General features: G+C 37.7%; 1 protein-coding gene across 1 annotated transcript; it reads right to left on the bottom strand.

Annotated features, from left to right (window-relative positions):
• Window positions 1–1,115: 1,115 nt before the first annotated feature.
• Window positions 1,116–17,002, bottom strand: LOC140348897 (chemokine-like protein TAFA-5). The gene is made up of 4 exons (XM_072435030.1): window positions 16,772–17,002; window positions 13,255–13,407; window positions 6,786–6,913; window positions 1,116–1,420 (listed from the first exon to the last, which is right to left on the bottom strand). The coding sequence occupies exons 1-4, from the start codon at window positions 16,860–16,862 to the stop codon at window positions 1,412–1,414; spliced, it is 381 nt and encodes a 126-aa protein (XP_072291131.1). The 5' UTR covers window positions 16,863–17,002; the 3' UTR covers window positions 1,116–1,411.
• Between the last annotated feature and the right edge of the window lie 5,808 nt (window positions 17,003–22,810).

Raw genomic sequence — 22,810 nt, 5'->3', positions numbered from 1 at the left:
CTCTCAAATGAAGTGAAGTAAAAAATGATCCACTGTAAAAACTACAGTGGTTCCCACATACCCCCAGCCCACATTTATTGGGTAAAAAATATGTAGGAGTTTAATGTCTGTAATACAACCTTAATGCAATATTATAAGCAACTCATTACTCAGTTCCTTATGAGGGTCCCCCACAGTCCTTGAATTTCCTTGCTCCACCCCTGCTCCAGCGTCACCTGAGGCCCTGCTCCTGCTCTTCTGCAGAACAGATGGAGACTGTAGAAACTTTACTGACTGCAAACTATTGACACTTTCTGCATTTGCAAAAACATGATTTAGACATTAGTAAGAAGGTAAATCACTTTGGCTTTGCGCTGTTCGCCTCTCCAGCTCCACGCTGTTTCATTCTCTCTTTCTCATGGTTTATTATTACATATGACGCCAATTTTCATCATCTAAAGACCATTTTGCTCCTTGTGCTTCCTTGTGATTAATCTGTGGCTTGTGCTTCTCAAACTCATGATGCAGATTATACATGCTGTAGACTCTTTAATTGCAAAAGGGACATTGCAGCTGCTGCACAAATAGCCTATTGTGTCATTCAATCCAAACAGGTGCCGCTCGAACACTTGCCCAACGCACTGCGCTTTATGTGTGTAACGGGAGCGGTAGCACTGTAACAAATAAGTTTCAGTGTTTTAGCTTAAGACAAATAGTACAAAAAATTGAAAGTGCTTGGAGATTAGTTAAATACCCTAATGAGTATTAGCAAAGGCCATGGATTTCCAAAACTAATTTTGTTTCGTTGAAACATAAATTATGTTATGTTATGTCATGTGAATACAACCACAGTAAATTACTGTCAACATAGGCCTACAGTCAGAACGATGTACGCGTTGTTACAGCGCACACATTTTCAAATGAAGAAAGCATTAATAAATTACTGCTCAAGACAGAGAATTATATTCAGATTTCTTTTAGATTTTTAGAGTAAAGATATTCATTCAACTTCAATTGTTGGAATTGTCATATATTTTATTCTGTAAAGTTCATATCATTATGTACCACTACTGCATACAAACAGTTGATTTACAATATAAAAATACATTTTCACATTACTTGTGTATCGCCTCTGATGCTGCGATTCCATGATCCTCGTTCTTTCATTTTGTTCATCTTGATTTGAATCTTTAGAGTTATAAATGTCAGTTTTCCTCTTGATGTCATCTTTGGTCTGTAAATCCATTATAGTCTTATATACATATATTCCACATAATGGTTTGGTGCTGGTTGTTTTCTTATGTTTACTCCAGTTCACCACAGGGGGCGCTAGAGCAGGTGTCCCCATTCATGGTCTATTTAAGTCCACTCTCACCACTGGTTTTAGGTGTTCTGTAGAGTATTCTCAGATTTGTATCCTTGCTTGTAGCTGTCAGGAGACCTATGGGAACATTAAAAGAAGATTTAGTCATATTGAAAATTAAATGATGTTACATTACGTTATACAACCAGGTTATGCAAAAACTGTGACAAATTTAGGCACACAACCCATAACATTCTTGCTGTAAGATGTCAGCCTCTGGACCAGCACAAATCATTTATAATATTGATGTACTTGATTGAAATCTCCTTGTATATTTTCTTAAAGGTGGTATGGACGATTTTTTTCAGCAAATTTTTTGTCATATTTCCTCGTGTCGTGGATAAATCATTTGTCCTGCCACGTATCAATCATAAAACGCACCTATCGCTCACCTGCAGCCGCGTGCGGTTCATCCCCACGTTTCCGCGTGCCTAAGCGCATTGATCTATCATAATATAGTTCCCTCAGTGTACGGGGCAAAATGAAGACGGAAAAAGACAGTTCGAGCTGACGCAGAAGTGGACAGAAATCTACGGGAGACGAGAGATGCGATGAGCTCCGTTGCGCTAATAAACAAACGCACGTGTGTGTTGTATCAGTCCGCACGGGGGAGGGCGCATGCGCACTTCCGCCTGCGTTCTCAAATCGCCGAAAAATCGTCCATACCGCCTTTAAGAATTATACTATCACAGAACATTAAAATAGTCAAATATACATGGGTTTTGTTGCCACAATTTAAAACATATGTTCTATTTTCAAATGGTTGAAATATGTTATCAAAATGCCGTCCATAACAGTTAAAGGAAAAATGTGCAAATAATTTATGCTTCTTTTCTTTATGTACCTACAGCTGCAGCTCAGTTTCTAAATCTTCAAAGACGTTGCATATCCAATTTGTCCTTATTGATTTGACACAGCCCCAGCTCTGTCAGTGGTGCGTTTGGGGACACCTCAAACAAATTGTCCTGGTCCGGCTACTGTTCTGGGATTTGAGGTGTAGCTGTTCTTGAGCGAGCATGAATAATTCAAAGTTTAGACAGTTGAATGTGATGACTTTACGGTTGCTAGGTTCACCTGAAGATATTTACACAGAGGCTGGAAGTCCACAAAGAGAGAGTTTGTCCAGGAATCACAAAGGACGGGTTGAACCACTGACCTAAAACTGGAGACAGAAGCAGCACGAGGACAGAATATGGATGAAAATGAAATTGTTTCACTGTAACTATCAATGAAACTGGTTCATGTTGTGAACAGTTGTCTTGTAAGCAGTTTGATTCTGGCTCCGACTTCATTCATAAAGCTGTTGTGTCCTTGGGCAAAACACTTCACCAACAATGGCCTATGGTAAAAGGTTTCAAAGGTATTCATCAGGAGGCTATTACTGTTTTTGAAATAAAGACGTTTCGACGGCCATCCGGACGCCACGTTCAATCTGAAGGGACTTGCCAGGGTTGCGAGATTTTCAGAGAACATCAAGCAATCAAGCCTTTAAAAAAAAAAAAAAAAAAGAAAAGCGACCCTCGCCCCACAAAAATAAAAATAAGCTGTACCAGTGTATTCCTGCAGAAATGAGCGCAAATGAGATTCATATTTTTGATGGCATAATTTACATCGCTAACTGTTTTTGAACCTAAATTAACTGTTCACAGACAGTATTTCAGTAATTACTGTGTATGTTGTCATGAAACGATTGAACTTCATTTATCTTTTGACGTTTGACGTGAAAAGTGATCAAAAACTGCTATTGCAACTGAGTTATTTTATTACTTGGTTTACGGATTTTTAAATGAAATATATTGCATAGGCGGACGAAATATAAATACAATTTCAATTTCAAAAGATTTTTTCTTCCGGGTTTACCCAAAACGCACCACGGGAGAAGGGGGACGCGACGCACAGGAGCGTATAACAGTAGATTTAGCGTGTTTTAGACAAACAGAACTGACGCTTAAGTGTGCAATAATTTATTTTATTTATATTGTAGAAATTAATAATCTAAGTGTGGCGGATCCGTAAACCAAGTAATAAAATAACTAAGGCCTTATCACAATAAAGAAGCAGACTTGGCAGCTCTGGTACTTGCCTGAGAAGTTAGAATTGATCCTTCCCTGAGCTAGATCAGTCCTGTCCTAAGGGAGTAGTTATAAAATGAAGCTGTTCTGCCTTTGTTTACCTCCTTGGTTCGTTATGGCTCGTATTGTTCTCTGTTGGCCTCTGCTTTGTGGCTCTTCATTTTCTAGCTTAGTATAGGATCCTTTAAACGCCTTGTTTTCTTCCAGCTTCTCGTTCACTTCTACCTTATTTCTTTTGACTGGCTTGATTTCTCACATGACCAAGGTCTGAGGATACGGTTGTACACAGAAGGTAGGTTGTATCTTTGCCCAGCATTTCGAGGAGGCAATATCGATTAAAAAATGAAATGATGATGACTTTTTACCTTGTCATGCTCACAGTAAAAAGCACAACACAAATCCAAGCCATTATTATTGTTAAATGTATTTGAGGTGCTTTTTAATTAGATTTCCACTTGTTTGTCTTCGTTAATCGCTGCCTGCCATCTTTGTTTCTCATCCAGTCACATTTCAAGACAAATAGCATATTAATTTCAAGGGATCACATCATATTTTTAAATTCCTTCCATATTATAGCAATATTAAATATTGACTTAAAGAAACATTTTCTATAATCAACGTAATCACTCTTGTATGTAAAGTAAATTATTTATTTTGATTTGAATGGTATTGATTAATAGGTTTGCAGTTGAAAGTAACAACCCTTTATCTACAACGTAAATTATTTTAAAACGTTTTAAAACCTACATAAACCGCAGCACATGAATAAATAATATTGTTTCACACAGGTGGCTCTTGATGTTATACATTTCCATAATGTTGTTTGTTTTTGCGCTTTGGTCGGCGCGTCCTGGACACCTGTGCTGGAGCGTAAAACTGTCCCGACGGAGAACACGATGGCAGGTGGCTCAGGATGCCCCTCTTCCTATAATTGATCCCATTGGGCCAATAGACTTTAGTAACAGCCAATCATATCGCAGAATTAATGAACGGCTGCACCTGTTTGTGAATTGTGTTAATACTTCATTGGTTTATGTTGTCCATTGTCAAAGAGGCTAAACAATACATATTTTTTTAAATCACTAGGTTTTCTACATATAGTTCAGTTATAGTTACAAGTTACTTATTTTTTTATTTTATTTTTTGAACAAAATTAGACAGAATTTTGTTTTTTCAGCGTCCATGCAACATTTTGAGGGCTTTTTCCTATAAAAAAAATATATTGTTTCAAATTCTTAATTGTTAAGTTAAAGGTCCTAACAGTCCAACATTTTCATCATTCTGAAACCCATTAATCACAAAAGAAAAAAATTGTCTTTGCAATTAAATGAATGCAACAATTTACCAAAACTACAAAACAACATGACTACCTTTTTGTTTCTATAGTTCATTCAATAATTAAGTTACACAAACTTCAAAATAATACATTGCAATATGATTCATTGCATTTTCCCCTCTACATCATTGTTTAATAAATGCTGTCTTCTCAAAACTATTTATTATGAGTGCCCGAAAATTCAACTCACCTGAATCACGCATCATATAAGACTCACGCGTGATGTTTAATTCAAAAACAACCTAATGTTTAAACCATGCGTTCTTCTGTTTGTCTCTGAGCTCCTGTATTCTGACACTCGGGGCTGTTTTGCATGACTTTACATTGACAAATAGGAAAACAGGGGAACAAATCACTGCTGTTCAATTTCAGAGCGAGTCGCCTGTTCTGTCCTTGGAGACGGTCGGGGACAAACTCGTAGCTCTGAGGTAGAAGCGAGAGGATGTAAATACACAAGAACATTTGGGAAATAGGTTTGGAACGCTCAGATTGAGGCAGTTTGTTTTCTGGTCTGGAGCATTTAAATGTGATTTCAGACTTTCATTTAGAGCTGAGTAATTTCTATTTATATGTGTATTTTAATTTGGAGCCACAGTGAGATAGGTCCTGTTTATTGGTGGTATTATTTTGAAGGTGCACAATGTAACTTTTCTGGTGGAGGGTTTAAAATCTGCTTGTGTCTGTGAATATGTTATTGCTTTGCGTGGAATGATCATCAATATGAAATTAATATTAATGCACAGTAAGAATTAATATATTTCAAAGTATATTGTGGCAATAAAAATGACCTGAAATGTAATAAATGCATGATAGTTTAATACCATCCTGTGGAACATTAAGGCAAAGCAATGACATCCCTCACCACAAAAGTGCAAAAGAGTGAAGCTTTAAAACTTTGATACCGATACTGATACTTTAGAATACAGAGTCAGTTCAAACATAACATTGGCCGATACTGTAGATATAAAGGACAAATATTATGCATGATCTGTATTGTTATTGGCCTTTAAACATGCTCTTGAGTATTTTTACTTTGGCAAAAAATGTTTTTACAAAAAACATAACTTTGCCACAGCCTTGGGAGACGCCAGATTAACTGAGCTTTGGCTCCATCTACTCGCTGCAGAGACAATTACACAATTTAAAAAGCACTGTTTGCTAATGCAGCTGCTTATCAACGTCCTGGTCAAAGCACGCACAAAAATGAGTCTGCCGATTATTTCTGGACTTTAAAACCGCAAAGATGATTCTCTGAGCCATGTCACAGCTCGGGAAAACAGGAGAGGAGATTCAGAATGAATCCATCAGAATGAAATCAAATGCCACAAAACACTCTATGTTTTTGATGAGGGAACAATGTTGAACAGAACATGGTTAAAAGCTCAAAAGTTTGCATAATATGTGTCCTTTAAAGCAGATTGCCAAAACACAAAAAAGTAGCAATATCAGTCTGATATATCGGTCAACTGGTCTATTTCTAATATATACTCTGTTGATGGTTCGCACTGAAAACACTAAAACACTTACTAGCCATAGGGTTCAACTAGCCACAATGCTGTTGATGTGATGTTTTAGTTTATAATAAAATGTATACTTCTAGTTTCACAATAAAGTTATACAATTCTTGTCCGGTACCAAATAACAGCAACAAATATAGTTTTCACTGTAGTCAAAGTTAGGAGGATTATGCATAAAATGAACTGAATGTGTTACAGCCTAAATGAAAATCTGTCAGCATTTGCCTTGTTGGCTATAGCTCTGCTCTCTATTATCTTGTCCTTTAATAATTTTACATTCATAAAATACATTGTTATAGTATTGTGTGTAGTTGATGGAAAAACAAACAATAAAATTAGGTTATTAGGTTACTTAGTTTAACCACGAGTATTCAGTTGTTTTTGTATACCTTTTATTTTTATAAAAAAAATCCCTTTTGTTCAAAAATGTAGTAGGTTTAATCAATGCTGTGGGAAATTGCAAAAAACAGGAAGCATGAATATTGTGTTTACATTTTTACGGAGTTTTTGCTTCTCACCGTGGTGGTTTTGATGCGTCCTCCGGGCTGAGTGCAGGTCCAGCCCGAGTTGTTGACCAGGAGACCACAGCCCTCATGGTCCAGACAGGGAGACATGTGGCACCACTGTCGAGTCCGCACGATACGCACTGAAGAGGAGGAAACATGGGACAAATCATTTTACTTTAGAGAAGAAATATGAGCAGTTATGTGAATATGCAATACAATGACTTCTGCTTCACCAGGTTAACAATATTTGCAGTTAAATTCAGGAAGTTAATTCTTCTGGGCTCCAATATTTTTCAAAATCAAACTGAAATTGCAATTTGTATGGTCGCAATAATAATTATTTAGGCAATACAATTTCCTCTGTGAACAACAAAAAGTCACTTTCCCACAGGATCTTATTGTGTCTAAAACCTGTGAACCCTGTAGTTTAGACCTGTGACCTGTGACAAAAGTAGCACCAGTAGCACATCCTTGAAGTTACATTCTACAGAAAAAGTCGAGGTCAAAAGGGTTAAGAAGCCCTTTAAATCACTGCCAACATGTTCTAAAATGCATAGGATATTTGTATTAGTTTATCAGTTCATATTTCAGTCTTTCAGTCTCTCAAATGTTAATGTGCCTGGACAAATTTAAACAGTACTTTGTGGGATGATTTTAAAACACAACTGTAATCATAATTGTGTCAGAAATACTGCGATTAGGCTTGAAAAATTAACTACATGGTTTAGCCCATTACTTCTTGAGTTTATGTGTGGTTATTTATTTGGCCAAGCCTTTCTCTAAAGTTATTCTTGTCAAAGCGTGTCATGTTGGTTATGTTTAGACATTATTTCGTCCAGGGTTAGGTAATAGTTTACTTTTAGACCTGGTTTAGTCAAAGTGCAGTCCTGGCCAAGTTAAAGCTAAATATTTGATTTAATATAATAATAATATGATTAAATAATAAGATACTTGCTATGAAAAATTTGTTGTTGAATTTTGTTAACGTCGGTTCTCAAACTGAGCTCAGATGCATCTACTTTTATTTTTGTTGGATATATAATCTCTACAGTCATGGTTCTAGCCCCAAAGATGATTTGAATACAATAAAAGAGTGGTTCTTTTCACACCTTGTACCCACGATGGAAAACATTTAGCCTTCCAAGTAGCACCAAATCTAAACCAGGTCTATAACAAGACTAGGTTTAAATTAGGATTACCAGTAACTAGAAAGTTCTAAACAAGGACTAGCCCAAACATTTTGATAAAATTCACTCTAAAGACCCTGGAACTGAAAGTGATTATTATTATTAAAAACAAACTAACACAGAATAATACATAGGGCAATAAATCTATGTCTGGTTGTTTTTCTCACTTATTACTAACCTCATACAGTATTTTTCCCTCTAATGCTAATTATAGACATGTTTTCCTTTCAAATCTGCTAAACCTGCATGTTTTCCCACGGCGCTGAATTCCCTAGAGGATTCTGGTATACAAAGGTCAAAGTTCAGCATTGTGTATGCTTGTAACAAAGTCAATAAAAGCTGTTGTAAATGGAGCAACATCTGTCGGCTTATTTTCAAGAGGGAAAAACACACGAGAAGAGAAGGAAATGTTAAGTGAAAAAAATATATATATAGCTTCTAATCTTTTTAGACTTTTTGCAATAATTTCAGCCAAAGAACATATGCTGAAATATTAAGATATGATTCATGATTCATTTATTGTTGCATTATTTGAGAGCAGTTTCCACAAAAGAGATAAATGGCAACAACAAAAAAATGTCAATATCATTAGAAAGGATTAATTTACAAACACAACTCTGCAACTCCTGCCACAAGAAACACATTCTGTTCATACTTTTTATTGCTTCACTCTTTTCCACTGTTTGTGCAAAGAGCTGTACTGTACTGTAGCCGTGGCCAAATGTATTCACCTTTGTTCTCCGGCATTTGAGGGGCCATTTCTAGTTTCTTGTTTTTCTCAACTCTGTTTATGACGATGCGCTATACAGGTAATTATAGAGATATCATTCATGACTTGCTAAGCAACCAAGTGATCTAAATGTACACATGGACAATGTCTGTGACAGAAACGCTAAAGAGTTTGGTACTGCTCTTGAAACCTTTGGTCTTACTCAGCACGTGAGTGGCCCCACCCACAGCAAAGGGCACACTCTGGATTTGTTAAAGGGGGTTGGTATATCAAACGTTAATGTGGTCAATGTTGCTCTGTCTGATCATTTCTGTGGCTTTTTTTTATCTGCTTGTCACTCCCAAACCGGTGCACTTTTCATGGATATGGTAATGAATGGTTTGAAAATGTCCTATGTTCTAATGTCAATGATTTGTTGAACTCTGTTACATCAAGTGTTTTGAATGTTCTGGACACCATTGCCCCCATGAAGGCTAAAATAGTTAAGAATAAGCAGAAGGCGCCATGGAGAAATGATGATTCGGTCAGGGCACAGAAAAGCAAATGCCGAGCGGAGCAACAATGGCGCAAGTCAAAGCTCCAGTTTCATTATGAAATATACACAGGAAAAATGTCTACATACAACTAATTATTATATAGAACAAGATAAATGTATCTCTCAGAAATAATTGGAAATAGTAATAACAACTCCCACATTCTGTTGCGACAGTAAACAGACCTTCTTCAAGGACAAGGTCCAGAGCATTAAGAATTCCATCAATCTCACGGTGCAAATACCAATTCAACTCCAGTTAAACACGTGGAGCTGACTCAGTTTCCACCTGCGGCTGAAAAAACTGTCCAGATCATCACCAGCCTGAGTTCTTCTATTTGTTGCCTTGACGTGTTGCCCTCTAGTATAAAATAGTCAACATGTCACTTAAATCCCAACGGCCTTGAAAACTACGTTTATTAAGCCACGGCTAAAGAAGATCAGCCTGGATCCCACAATACTAAACCACTACTGACCCATTTCAAATGTGCCTTTCCTGGAAAAAGTCCTTGAAAAAGTCATTTATCAACAGCTTATTCAGTTCCCCCTAATAAGTGACTCCTTCAATGTCTTCCAATCTGGTTTTAGATCACAGCACTGAGACGGTTCTCATTAAGGTGACAAATGACATCCGTCTGAGCACTGATGCTGATAAGGCCTCTGTTTTAGTCTTGCTGGATCTCAGTGCTGCACTTGACACTGTTGATCATGGGATCCTTCTGCAAACATTATAGGACTGGGTAGGCATCACTGGTATTGGTTGAAGTCCTACCTTGAAAACAGGAAATACTTTGTTGAGATTGGTGACTGTGCCTCTGACAGCATGCCATTGACCTGTGGGGTGCCCCAAGGGTCAATCCTTGGACCCCTTCTGTTCAATCTGTGCTTGTTGCCGTTATGTCATATAATACAAAACAGTGGCGTGTCCTATCACAATTATGCAGACGTCACTCAGATCTATGTTTCACTGACGGCAGATGAATATGGACCAGTCGTTTCACTCTGTCAAAACAACTTTCTCTAGCCAAACTGAAATCATCGTCTTTGGCCCACATAAACAAAGATAAAGTGTTACCAATCACCTCCAGACTCTCTCTCTAAAATCTGTAAACAAAGTAAAAAATGTACGAGAAATAATGGACTCAGACCTGAATTTCAACAGCTACATCAATTCAATAACATCAGTAGCTTTTTTCCTTCTGAAAAAATAAATAAGCAAATATACATATATATTTGCTTATTAAACAAGACTTGGAGAGACTTATCCATGCGTTTGTCTCCAGTAGATTAGACTACTGTAACGGCTGTTCACTGGTCTCTCCAAACGAGCTGTAAAACAGCTGCAGTACATCCAGAACGCTGCTGCTCGGGTCCTGACTAGAACCAGGAAGTATGATCACATTAGTCCTGTTCTCAGGTCTCTGCACTGGCTCCTGTGGCTCAGAGAATAGACTTTAAAGCAGCTCTGCTTGTGTACAAGTCTCTCCATGGCCTAGCACCAAAGTACATCTCAGACATGTTAGTGCCATATGAACCATCTCGGACTCCTGCTGGTGCCCAGAGCAAAGACCAGACACAGCGGTACCAGTTCAATGGGTTTGGAATAGCCTTCGTGACAGGCCCTCACCCCGGTTGTGTTTAAATCTAAGCTAAAGACTGTTTTGTTTAGCCGCAGCTGAAATACTTTTATCTGTTTTTGAATATTTTAAATACCATGTTAATGTGTTTTTATGTTTTTATTTATTGTGACTTACATTGTATTGTTTTTTTTTATGTGTTTTTAACGATGTAAAGTACTTTGCATTGCACTTTGTACGAATTGTGCTCTATAAATAACATTTTATTGATTGACTGATTGATAATAAATCTCCAGATCAATTTAACAGTTCAGAAGATGTCAAATTTTGTCAATTTTTGTTGCGTATCGATCCTCTCTCAAATGATTATCTAGTTTTGATACTAGCTTTAGTATCGATTAGTAACTGATTTTTGATACTTTTGACAACCCTAATATTAATGAATAATAAGGGGTTTATAAATTCTTTATCAACGCACGCTCTGAAATGTTTCAGTATCTCTATAACCATGTATCAGAGCCAAACTGCACTCACAAGCAACTATAATTGCACTATCTCTACGATTTACCGAAAAGTAATTGGAAACAGGGAATTTATATGTAAAGTCAGATTTACCTCACGGTTCACTTCCCAATCTTTAGCTCACTCCAAGCCTTCTTCTTTCTACGTTTGTCCTCATAAATCCTTATAGAATAATAAGTCAACTAATACAGCATTTCCAAATCTTATCAAAATGTAAGAGTACTAACTAATAAACATGTTGTTACAGAAAATATTGGGATAAATGGTCAAATTGGCACTACTTTATGCCACTGACAGCATCACGTTAAAGTAGGATTATCCCAGTAAACCTTTTCGCAAATAAACCCAAACAACCAGGAGCTGTCATAAATAAAGAGTAGAATGATTAATTAGTTAACATTCTAGAGCTGAAATTGTGATATATTACCCAAAAAAAATCACAAAACTTTACCTAATAGTGCAAAGAAAAGCTACACACAGTAAATATTCAGCCCAGAAAGCTTGAATTTACTGAACAATCTAGTAATTGTTGTGACAAGTCTAATGTTTAAAATAATTCCCCTTGTGGATAATTACAAATAATAAGTCAAAGTTTTAACATGAGATTATGTTTCAAAGTTTGGATCTAAAATTCGTCTCCACATCTGTTTACTTTGCCCCGTCCCGTCGGCTCTCTTGGGACTGGTCGCCTCTCGTTCTCGTGTCTGTGATGAATGAAGCGATTACAAGATGGCGGCGGCTGTTGGTGGATAAATGGGGCGTGCTGAGCGGTAGATCTGCGGACGGCGTGCGATACATCAGCGCTCGCAGGTGTGCTCCGCTCCTGCCTCAGATTAATACAGTGACGCTTTGTTAATGTGGACGACTCTTTTCTAAATTTAACAGCTCTGAGAAACAGGAAACGGAGCCTATCCATCCTCAAATCTGATTGGTCGATGAGGTGCAGGTGAGAGGGTTTAACCGAGACCAAAGAGAAAACGCTGTACAAGATTAATGTAAGTCTGTTGTGTGGCAACATTGGTTTTGTTTAGTGGGCATTTAAAAGGGAATTTGAAGTTAAGATGCATGGGCAAAATATGAAGTCGGTTTATTAGTTATTTTTCATTAAAGTGACACAGTGTAATTTCCTGTTTGTGGAAAGTCACCTGCACGATTGACATAAAAGGTTAAAACCATACACATGTTTCATGGTGATAGATAAATGTAATGCCATACTGTGAAATATTATAGATAAAAGATCGGCATTTCTATTTCTACTCCTCCAGGCTAAGCACAAGTCAGTTTTGTGGAGATGCCTTCTCACAGTTAGAACACAGATTTTCATGCATGTTCAGTGCATCTAACAACAACAAACATTTATGTCAATCTAAAATTATCTATTTATAGACAGTGTAACCAGTGGTAATTTCGTCAACTAAAATATTTTGTCAATGTCATATTTTTATGACTAAAATGAAATAGGAACTAGATTTAAAGAAAGACTAAAATGATGACTACAATTACATGCATTTATATTGACTAAAACAGGGGTGTCAAAACTATGGCCCGGGCTGGGACTAAACAGGCCCAAACAACCAAAGGTAGTAGTTTTGAATATAAAGTTGGAAAGAAATCTGCTATTGTAACCTAAATAACAACCATTTGATTTGATTTTGGTACAAACCTAAAATGAATGTTCCAAGCCTTATTAAAGGTGGTGAGGCTCATCAAAATGATTCAATTCATTGTCATGTCTTTGCCCTTTTTGCATAATTTTACTTGACAAAACCTGCAACGTGTGTACAATTAGAAATAAATCAGATTACTCACTGCTTACATGCCATTTCAATAATCTGATAACTCCAGAAATCAGATAATGATAGAGTGTTGTGTCTTGAGGGTCACTTTGAATCAGATTAGTAAAACACATGGACTTGCGCCGAGCAGCTCTCACCATCCACACAGGCGGGCTGGGCTCTGGTTGTCCCGGCGATCTGCCCCCTACGACAGGCACAGCGAGCCGTCTGCCGGGCGATGGTGGTCCGTGGCTGACTGCTGCTGTCCCGGTCCAGAGTCACCACCTCACAGGAACCCGCCGACAACTGACCTACAGGACGCACGTGAAGGGTTAATTCATCATCTCATTATGAAAAGTAAAGAACGTTACATAGGTGAGACGAAACAGCCTCTACACAAGAGGCTTTATCAGCACAGAAGAAATACTAGTTCAGGACCTCAGAGTGCCGTGCATCTCCACCTTGAAGCCTCTAATCACTCGTTTGAAGACGGTGAGGTGAAGGTTTTAAGCAGGAGAAAAGATGGTTTGAAAGAGGAGTCAAGGAAGCTATTTTTGTTAAAAAAGAAAGACCTTCTTTAAACAGAAATGGAGGGCTTAGGTTTCATCTTCCTGTTATTTATAATGGGTTACTGAACCCCTGGAAAGGTAGAGGACATTCAGATGCTAATCAGGTACTCAGGGTGGTTGAGCCAGGGTCTCACAAAGACAAAGAGGTTTCTAATAGCCCATTAAGATTCTGAATAGGCTAGCTCGGTAGATACAAGGGGGAGTTTCTGTTGAAACAAACAACTCTTTCTACTTCAGGAAGGCTCCTCCCAATGGGCGGGTCTTACCACTGAACAGTATTAATATCGGAGTTCTCGACCTAAATTCTGTTATTGACAATGACTCTTGGATGAGAGTCGAAACGTCTACTTTTTCAAACTGAGTTCAGATGACTACAACTGAAGCTTTTTCTACTATGGAACACGCCTGGACGAATGAGGGATTACACCGACATCTCATTATGAAGTCGATGAGACCAGTCAAGCCTAAAAGGCAAAACACGAAAACAAAAGTGATCAAATTGAAAACATGAATGATGAAAGAAGAGTTGAAACGTGGCCTGGGTGTTTAGAAACACGAGTATTGTAAACGTAATAAGAGTAAGAGATCATTGTCTGATCTCAGAAGCTAAACAAGACTGGGCCTGGTTAACGTTGGGATGGGAGACCACTGAGAATACCAGGTGCCTATCGATGTGTCCTTAAGCAAGACACGTCACTCACCTTACCTACTTTGAATGTGGTGTGTGAGCGCATATAGGCAGCCTCGCTTCTGTCAGTCTGCCTCAGGGCAACTGAATTGAAGGAATAATGCAATGTAATGCGCTTATTGAGTGCCTAAATAAGCGCTTTTTCTTTATATATTATTGAAGTCGTAATGGCATTATAAGTATTGGATGAATAACAAATGTAGAGGTCAAATTATTTTATAGGGAATCCCAATTTAAAATACTAATTTATTAAAAAAAAATTAGATATTCGGTTTTGTTACTTTGAAATCTAAAATTATGAAGAAAAAAATTGCAGTGTCACTAATTGTTGCCTGTTTATCTAAATAGTTGATCTGAAGCTTGAGTTAAAATTCAGGTCTGAGTTTGTCGCTATGGAAACAGAGGACACACCCCTCGAATACTAACGAGGTGCTTCAATGAAGTTTGGGAAATCCCACCACTCCCACATAGGAACTTTTAGTTTGGAGGAACAAGCGGGGTCACTGGGGTCACGGCCTGGTCCAAGGTCTGTGCAGCGTTTGGACAACTTTGTGATGAAATCCTAGTCCTCACATCATGTTTATAGCCAACTGCAGAAGTCAGACTCTGCAAGGCCTTTGTTACAGTAGTTCTATAAAATTGCTCTGTCTCTTGTATTCATTCTTCAGTTCTAAAAAAACAAACAAATGAATAAATAAATGCTGCCCTACTTGCCCATAACAGTTTGATCTTAGATGGGCCATTGGGCTTTTGTTTTGCTTTTGTTTTTGAGTTTTTGTAGCATGAGCTGCAACAAAAAGTGTGTGTGACACAATTAGCAATGCAGATTTGATTTTCATGTATTACCCATGTACAAATCATGTATTGTTTCTATATCATAATATAATGAAACAGGATGAGCTCAAAAACGACTAAAGAATGAAAGGCAATATTAGGTCAATTTATTCGCACAAAATTTTGAACAAAAATATATGATAGACTTTTTAAGAGTGTTTAAGACACAAAATAGGTCCGTCCCTGTTACAAACATTTAAATGTATGTTGGAATTACATCATTAAATTGGGGTTTGGAGAAAATAAGTATTACTCCATTTGAGCGAGCAGTATAATTTCTTTATGTTAATGTACGCTAAATTAAGCTTATGTAGACAATTATTTTGTGCTACTTATTAGATTACTGTTGATAGGAAATACAAGTTATACTTTGACATTCATTCATGTGGCTGAACTATGACCTCAGAACCCACCGAGGATGATGGAAAAATGCATTTGGTCTCAAAAGATGAGTCTGAGTTCATTAGATAATTGAACAAAGTAAGTATGAATTGGTATTTTTGTTGAAGTTGTGTTCTGTGCAGCACATTGGAGACTTGTTGGTAAAATCTAGGCCCACATATGGATTATAATATGAAACTAAGCCTAATAGAATGTGGTAAATGCATGCGTTGCCAACCAGGCCAAAGAGTTTGATACAAGGTTGGCAACAATGGGCTATAGCAAAAAGTAGTAATTTAGGACAAAAATGTCAGCCACAGCAGGAGCAGTGGTGGAAAGGTAAATTACTATTAATATTACTATTGACATTTTTAGGCACTTATATTTTGTATATCTCTGCTTGTTTATACTCTAATACATTTATATCTGAACTGAAAAGTAGAAGTATTATTGAAATTTTAAGAGATTAAGTCCAGGCAAAAAAAAAATAAGAAATTGATTATCAGCACATTTCTACAAATAGCATCGCTACATTTGACTCCTAAATACCTCAATAAATGAACGTGAAAGAAAGAATGAGCATGACCAAATACTTAATTCACAATGAACATATTGTTTATTAAGCATGATTCAGACTTAATTAAGGTTAGGGTTAGAAATTAAGGTTAGAGCATTAGTTAAATAGTCACCAAGCCTGAATCATTCTTAATAAACTATTCCTTCACTATTAATTATCAAGTCTTGTGCTCAGGAATGAGTGTATGAAGTGTTGTCGGTGTAATCCCTCATTCGTCCAGGCGTGTTCCATAGTAGAAAAAGCTTCAGTTGTAGTCATCTGGACTCAGTTTGAAAAAATAGACGTTTCGACTCTCATCCAAGAGTCATTGTCAATAACAGAATTTAGATCGAGAACTCCGATATACCAATGGGCGGGTCTTACCACAGAACAGTATTAATATCGGAGTTCTCGATCTAAATTCTGTTATTGACAATGACTCTTGGATGAGAGTCGAAACGTCTATTTTTTCAAACTGAGTCCAGATGACTACAACTGAAGCTTTTTCTACTATGTATGAAGTGTTACAATTTTTTGACATGACACCTAACTTTACTGCCCCAGCTGTACTTTTACTTAAAAAAATGACTACTTCTTTCTCTGACCTCAACTCTTACTGTAATCCTGACTTAATGCAACGCCAGTACCTTCTCTGAGCATGTGGTCGTGCAGCAGCAGCAGGAGCAGGACGCAGACCGCCGCGGCAGTCAGAGCCCACAGCGGCCGGACACACTGCATCTGGACCCGCCACGACCTGCGCTCTCCCCGGCTACAAGTGCCTCTCACTGCGCCCGGGCTGGACACGGCTGGGGGCGATCAACATGCGGCATCTCCCGTGAATAACGCCAAAAACTGTTGACAAAAAAATTGAAAAACTCAAAAAAATCCAAATGATCTTCTCCAATTTGAAGTTTGCGTTTGGTGGTCACAGCCCTTCGCGTCTCTGCTCCATCTTCGCTCCGCTGCTGCGCGTAAATCCGCTCAAACGAGGTGGACGTGATGACAGCGGGCAAAGCTGGAGCCGCTGCCCGGGCATGGTGCAGCTGAAACCGGGTGTGTGGTCTCTCTGGGGCCGCTGGCTGGTGCTGGAGGTGGAGGAGACGGACTGAGGGGAGAGAAGATGCTGCGTCCTGGAGTGAAGCGCAGTGAGTGTGAAGGTTCCACGCGCAGACTGTGGTCCTGCTCACGCTCCCTCTCTTTGCGTGAAGCCAGCGTGACTTCAGAGACACTTCTGTATATATACTGTATATATAGATCTGGAGCCACTTGGAGTAACTGGATAAAGAACTGGCTCAGGAGTTCAAATGCGAGACTCCAGCCCCGTGTTGAAAGAACCTGTTGATTAAGCAGCAAAATGTCATTAGGAGAGATTTAGTTCCAGGCCTCATAGTCTTACAGTTCATGTGTTTTCATACATCATAGTATTTTTTAAGAGCCTTAGCTTTGTCTGTGCCGTTGTATATAATGAGATAAATGAGTTCAAGTCCTTATCTGATGGGCAAAGGCATTTCAATAAAATTGTTTCTGAAAAGGTTTTGTTTTACACTTTAAAATATTATTATATGTGATATTACTGACGAACAGACCACTTGATACAGATGAATCAGTCCAGTGAGCTGCTGGTGGAGTGTGTTTGACACAAAATAAAGAAGGAATGGCCCTATAAACTATAACTGATGTCTTGCTTTGAAATGTACATTTGTTAATATCGACACAAATTATTCCTGATGTAAATTTTATTTCATTCCAATACTTTTATTCTGGTCTGGTCCTGGTTATATCCTGGGCTAGTCCTAGTCCAGGTTTAGTCCAAGGCTTTAGTCCCAATGTTGATGTGGTTTGAGCAAACGTGAGCGCATCCTCAGATCCTCAACATTACGAAACAAACTCCACAGACCCACTGGAAACATGTGTCAGCAGAAACAGGCTCTTTAAAGAGTCAATAACTTTCACTTTATAAAACCGAGCTAAGCCACTGGTCAATTTTAATTCGCCACAATAACTCTGGATAAAGTGGGTCTTCTTTATGACCAGGAAACCAATCGTAATTTTTGAGCATTGTCCAGGATGGTTCATTTTAGGCCAACTTTATTGGAAAGTGAGTATATTTTATTCAGAGCATCCAGACCTTTTATGGGACCTCTGGTGAGTTTAATGTTGGCCCTCCATCTCTTCCTTACTGTTTAATCCATAAGTATTGACTGGTGTAAGTTCGAAGCACACATTTAAGATAAACGTGCTGTAAATTATGTCATAAGTGTTACTTTGGCAAGTTTTTAACTTTTACATGGCTTTAATTTTGCTCAGAGGAATTGTTTCTGTTGGTCCACTCTCACTACTTGGACAACTCATATTTATTGGTTGGAAAAAATATCTATGAACTCTGGGGGAACATGCGTTTTAAGCAATGGTGGAAGAAGTACGGTACTCAATAAAAAAAAGCAAAGTAGTAATCTACCTAAGGTCCACCTATTTTCCCATTCTCGTCGAGTGTAATTCAATTGCAATTTTACAAAAACAAATTCCCCTCCAAATTTTAGTGTGAACATCAAGCTTTCCAACAATATATTGCATGTCTCTGTAGCTTCAAATCTCCATTGGAGTTAATGGAAACAAAACCCCAAGTCGATCAGGGTAAAAGTTTTGAAGTACCTGTTTCAAGTGTGTTCAAGTTTTTAGAACTGTTTAAGTGTTAAATGTTGTTATTTTAATAATAAAGAACAACAGGAGCAATTCCAACCCACTTCCTTTAGTATTCAAGATAATTTCTTTTTTACTTTTTGTCTGCTTGCTTGAACTCAGAACATTGAAACAGGATGCCAACATGTCACGTGTGAAAAATAAGCTGCACAGGACAGGGCTGGAACACCAGGGGCCACAGTGGGGCTCTAGAGGGAATGTTGTGTTCTTATGTGCCTTGAATGTGAAAAAGTGCTATATAGATACACTATAATAGTTATAACCCCTCAAACCGTTTGAAAAGTACTTCCTCCGCTTTAATCTAAAAATGTAGTAAGTTGTCAAATCTATTGAAGTGAAATTAAAAAGCATGCACAATACTATATAACCATACTATATACATTTATAATATAAATGTACTATTATACTTAGTTAGCTTACACCCCCAAATAAATCTCAATAAAAACACATCTCATAATGTAATTATCAATCAGAATTCTTTTTATTCTTTTAATTTCTGAACAATGACTTGGGGTTAGTGAAGCACATAATCCACATGTGGCACGGTGTGTGAGTGGCTCTCCCACCTCACAGCAGAAAGGTCCTGGGTTCGACTCCCTGTGGTCTGGAGCCTTTCTGTGTGGACACAATTTTTTGGTGAATAAAACTCTAATTGCACTTTCCTTCTTTTTCATATTTATTCACTCAGTTATTAGTATATATCTGGGAGCATTAACATTGGACAGACGACTGTAATATGAACTGCTAAACTGAAATAAGTTCATAGAGATCTAAACTACAAGGTTAGCAAGTCCTCTTCTCACATAAACATGATTTGTTGTTTGCAGAGGACATTCTATTACCTAAATATATGCAGCCTTTGCTATTTCATAATTACAACAGTTCAAATTGTTATTTTGATTAGGTTGCGGGTTAATTATGTGGCACTATTTTGAACAAACATAAATGATCTAAGGGAACAAGTCAGAGGACAAATCACGTTTTGACAGCTGAATGGAAAAAATCTGAGCATTATAGTTCTGGCCTCATTTCCTTTTTGGCCTGTGAAAACTCTGTTCCTGCTGCTGAACCGTGAGTGAGTCCAAACCTTATCTGAACATGGCACTTTTGTCGCCGCTGCCTTTGTCCTGCCAGTGTTTGGCTCCATGTCTCCACAGCCTGGACTCTTGACAGAGGAAGATGGAGATGTAATTGATGAGAAAGAACTGCAGCAATAAGAAGTGGCGTTTGGACCAAAAAGGAGGTGTCCATGTGATGTTTATGGACACCAGACAAACAGGAGGAGGAGGACTGAGGTAAGAGTGTCTGGATGTTGTACCTGAAGCTTCTCCAATTCAAATGATGGATAGATTTATTGTGCAGGGCTGTCACAGAGCCACAATTTGTATACACGGGACAAGAACAAGTATACAATCTGAAACCAAACAAGGCAACGTTTTGTCATTGATTTTTAGTATTGTCTTGTCAAACTTTATTTGTACGCTATACCACATTTTTACCAACACGATGTCTCCAAAGTGCTACATAGAGTGAAAACAACATTAATTATAGCTGCAAGCGGTAATGATCGGCCGACAGCACCGCCGCCCCGCAACTTAAGAGGAGGGGGTGCTGAGACGCCCCAATTTTCCTATTCCTATTGCGCCTTCTCCCCTTTGCAAATAGGGGCATCATTGTGTTGCTCTGAAAATGTACACCTTATTGCTCTGTACTTTAGATGTGATTATTCAAAAACTTCAAACTCCGGGTCACACAGGTGGGATTTTTTGCTTCTTTTTTTAAAGGTTGGTAGCCATTTTCAACAATAAAATACGGTATATGAAACATACGGTACATGAAAGTCTGTTGCTGCTAAGGTGAAATTGTGCTAGGAAAAGTTCTGCACTTTGGAACAAGAAGTCCATGAACCTTTGCTGTTTTAGATCAATGTTGTGATTTATGATGAAAAAAATGTAAAAAATAAAAAAATGAAGTGGTCATCAGGACACTGTTCAGAAAGTTTTTAATTGCAATGTTGAAATTTCCCCATTGTGGGACAAATAAAGGTTCTTATCTTATCTTCACCACATCAAATAACCAGGACTAAAGCTGAAAATAAACCTGGACGATCATTAGTAAACTAGGACTAGTCCGACATCAGGGCTAAAATGGGCTCAATTTAGGACCAAAGTGTGAATCTTTATTTGTTATAGACCAAAAAACCCCAACAACAAACAAACTTAAAGTATGTTGTATCCTGTATTCAAACATCAAACCACCAGGCACATTGAAGTTATAGCTTATTACAAAAAGCATAATATGTCTTCTGTAATATTTTCAGTTTGGATTATTCCAATGACTAATGACTAATCAAGAACCTAAAAATCTGGCTGAGCAATCTTTTTTAGGAACCCACTCTATTTCACGTCACTTGACCTTTTGACCCCTGCATGGATCAATACTCTTTACTTCATTTGCACTGGGCACTACCGCAGAGGTCAAAGGTTAAAAGAATGAGAGTTGTTGAAATGATCAGTTTATGGGACACTGGTCACTGATTGGACGAGTGTCTCCAAAAAGCAAACACAGCAACTTTGAATGACCTGCTTTTTCACTATAGAGTTGAATTGGATCGTCAGTGTTTTTTTTTAGCAGGCATTTCTCTGGATCTTTGGGGCATTTAAAAGAATTTTTTGTTTATTTATATTTTGTAAGTTCATTATGAAAGGCTGAACAACTATATCTACTTATTTAATCATCATTGAATTATTGTTCTCAGGAAGAAAACAAGTTATCACAAAGACAATACTGAGAACTTAGAATGTTTTTTATTTATAAAGTTTTAAAGGGTATATAATATTATATTATCTTAATTAATATACATTTTTCCCCAGTCAAATCTTCCAATAGCGACATGCTGGTTTGCATTTGTGTGAAAACAGCGCCCTCTGTTGATAGCAGTGAGACATTGAACGAACTTCCACGTTTACAATCCTTAACCCAATGCAGTTTAATGCCACCAAACGTCTTTACGTGTTTGATTAAACGATGTCTGTTGCAAGATGACAAAATCCCCCAAAAAATGTGTCAAGAAGAAGAAAAAACCTTTGAAACATCGGGATTATGTAGACTCGTGCGTAGTTTAGTGACACATTCAAGTGCAGAGTCAAACATAAGGCATTTGAAGAACTGAAACAGAAACGTCAAACTGCTGTGTGAAGGATTGATTACAGAACAACAACAACAACAACAACAACAAGAAAATCCTACAAACTATCCTTTGGTGCTGAGTTTCAGGCTGTATAACTACACGCATATAATATTCCTGAACTGTTTAGATTCTGAGGCAGGCAAACTCATTTAGGCTTCCGTTTGTTGACATGCAGATTGCAGTGATGTGAATGGATGGGCCATGTACATGAGGTAATATTATATTTGATCACATATGTTAGAAACAACAATACAAATATAACTCTTATCTATTTTTGTTTGAAATGTTCTCGGTCTATTTTTTTTTGCTGTGTCTTCTTATGTATGCATTGCACCATTTGTTCTAAACAAAAAAATAATTATTATAAAAAAGTAGTCAGAGGAATGTGTACACAACATTTAAAGATGTATTTGAATGGGAGAAGGAAAACGTATGCATTTTGATTCATCCTACGTCATCCTACTTCTTTTGAGCGCTGTAAACCATGCACAAAAGTGTGATGCACAAAAAGCTCAAACCAAACAAACAATGACATGAAGAACTTCTGAATAGGTTGCGTTAACGTGGCCTCACAACAGTCTAATATTCCTACACTTTAATGTTGAGCTGTTTAAATATCAGATTGCAGGTTTGTTGACCTGGTTCATGGTTTGTATCCTGTAAATACGAGGCCTATTCACATGAAACAAAAACTGACACAAAGTTCAACACTTCTGTTGTTGTTATTGTTGTTGTTGTTGTTGTTGTTGTTTTATGGCGGTTGGCATCCAATTGTTGCATTACCGCCAGACTTTAT

The sequence above is a fragment of the Eucyclogobius newberryi genome, unplaced genomic scaffold (assembly GCF_026437365.1).
Source record: "Eucyclogobius newberryi isolate DKJ021-1_F unplaced genomic scaffold, fEucNew1.0.hap1 SCAF_7, whole genome shotgun sequence".
NCBI classification, from domain to species: Eukaryota; Metazoa; Chordata; class Actinopteri; order Gobiiformes; family Gobiidae; genus Eucyclogobius; species Eucyclogobius newberryi.
This window is presented reverse-complemented; position numbering and strand designations above follow the sequence as displayed.

What these genes read in the sequence shown, in the direction of transcription:
- LOC140348897 (XM_072435030.1), bottom strand. Translation starts at nt 16,862, where the DNA reads ATGCAGTGTGTCCGGCCGCTGTGGGCTCTGACTGCCGCGGCGGTCTGC. An exon ending in CGACCACATGCTCAGAGAAG is followed by an intron (nt 13,408 to 16,771) that starts GTACTGGCGTTG and finishes TGCGTCCTGTAG; the next exon opens with GTCAGTTGTCGGCGGGTTCC. An exon ending in CCAGCCCGCCTGTGTGGATG is followed by an intron (nt 6,914 to 13,254) that starts GTGAGAGCTGCT and finishes CCTCCTCTTCAG; the next exon opens with TGCGTATCGTGCGGACTCGA.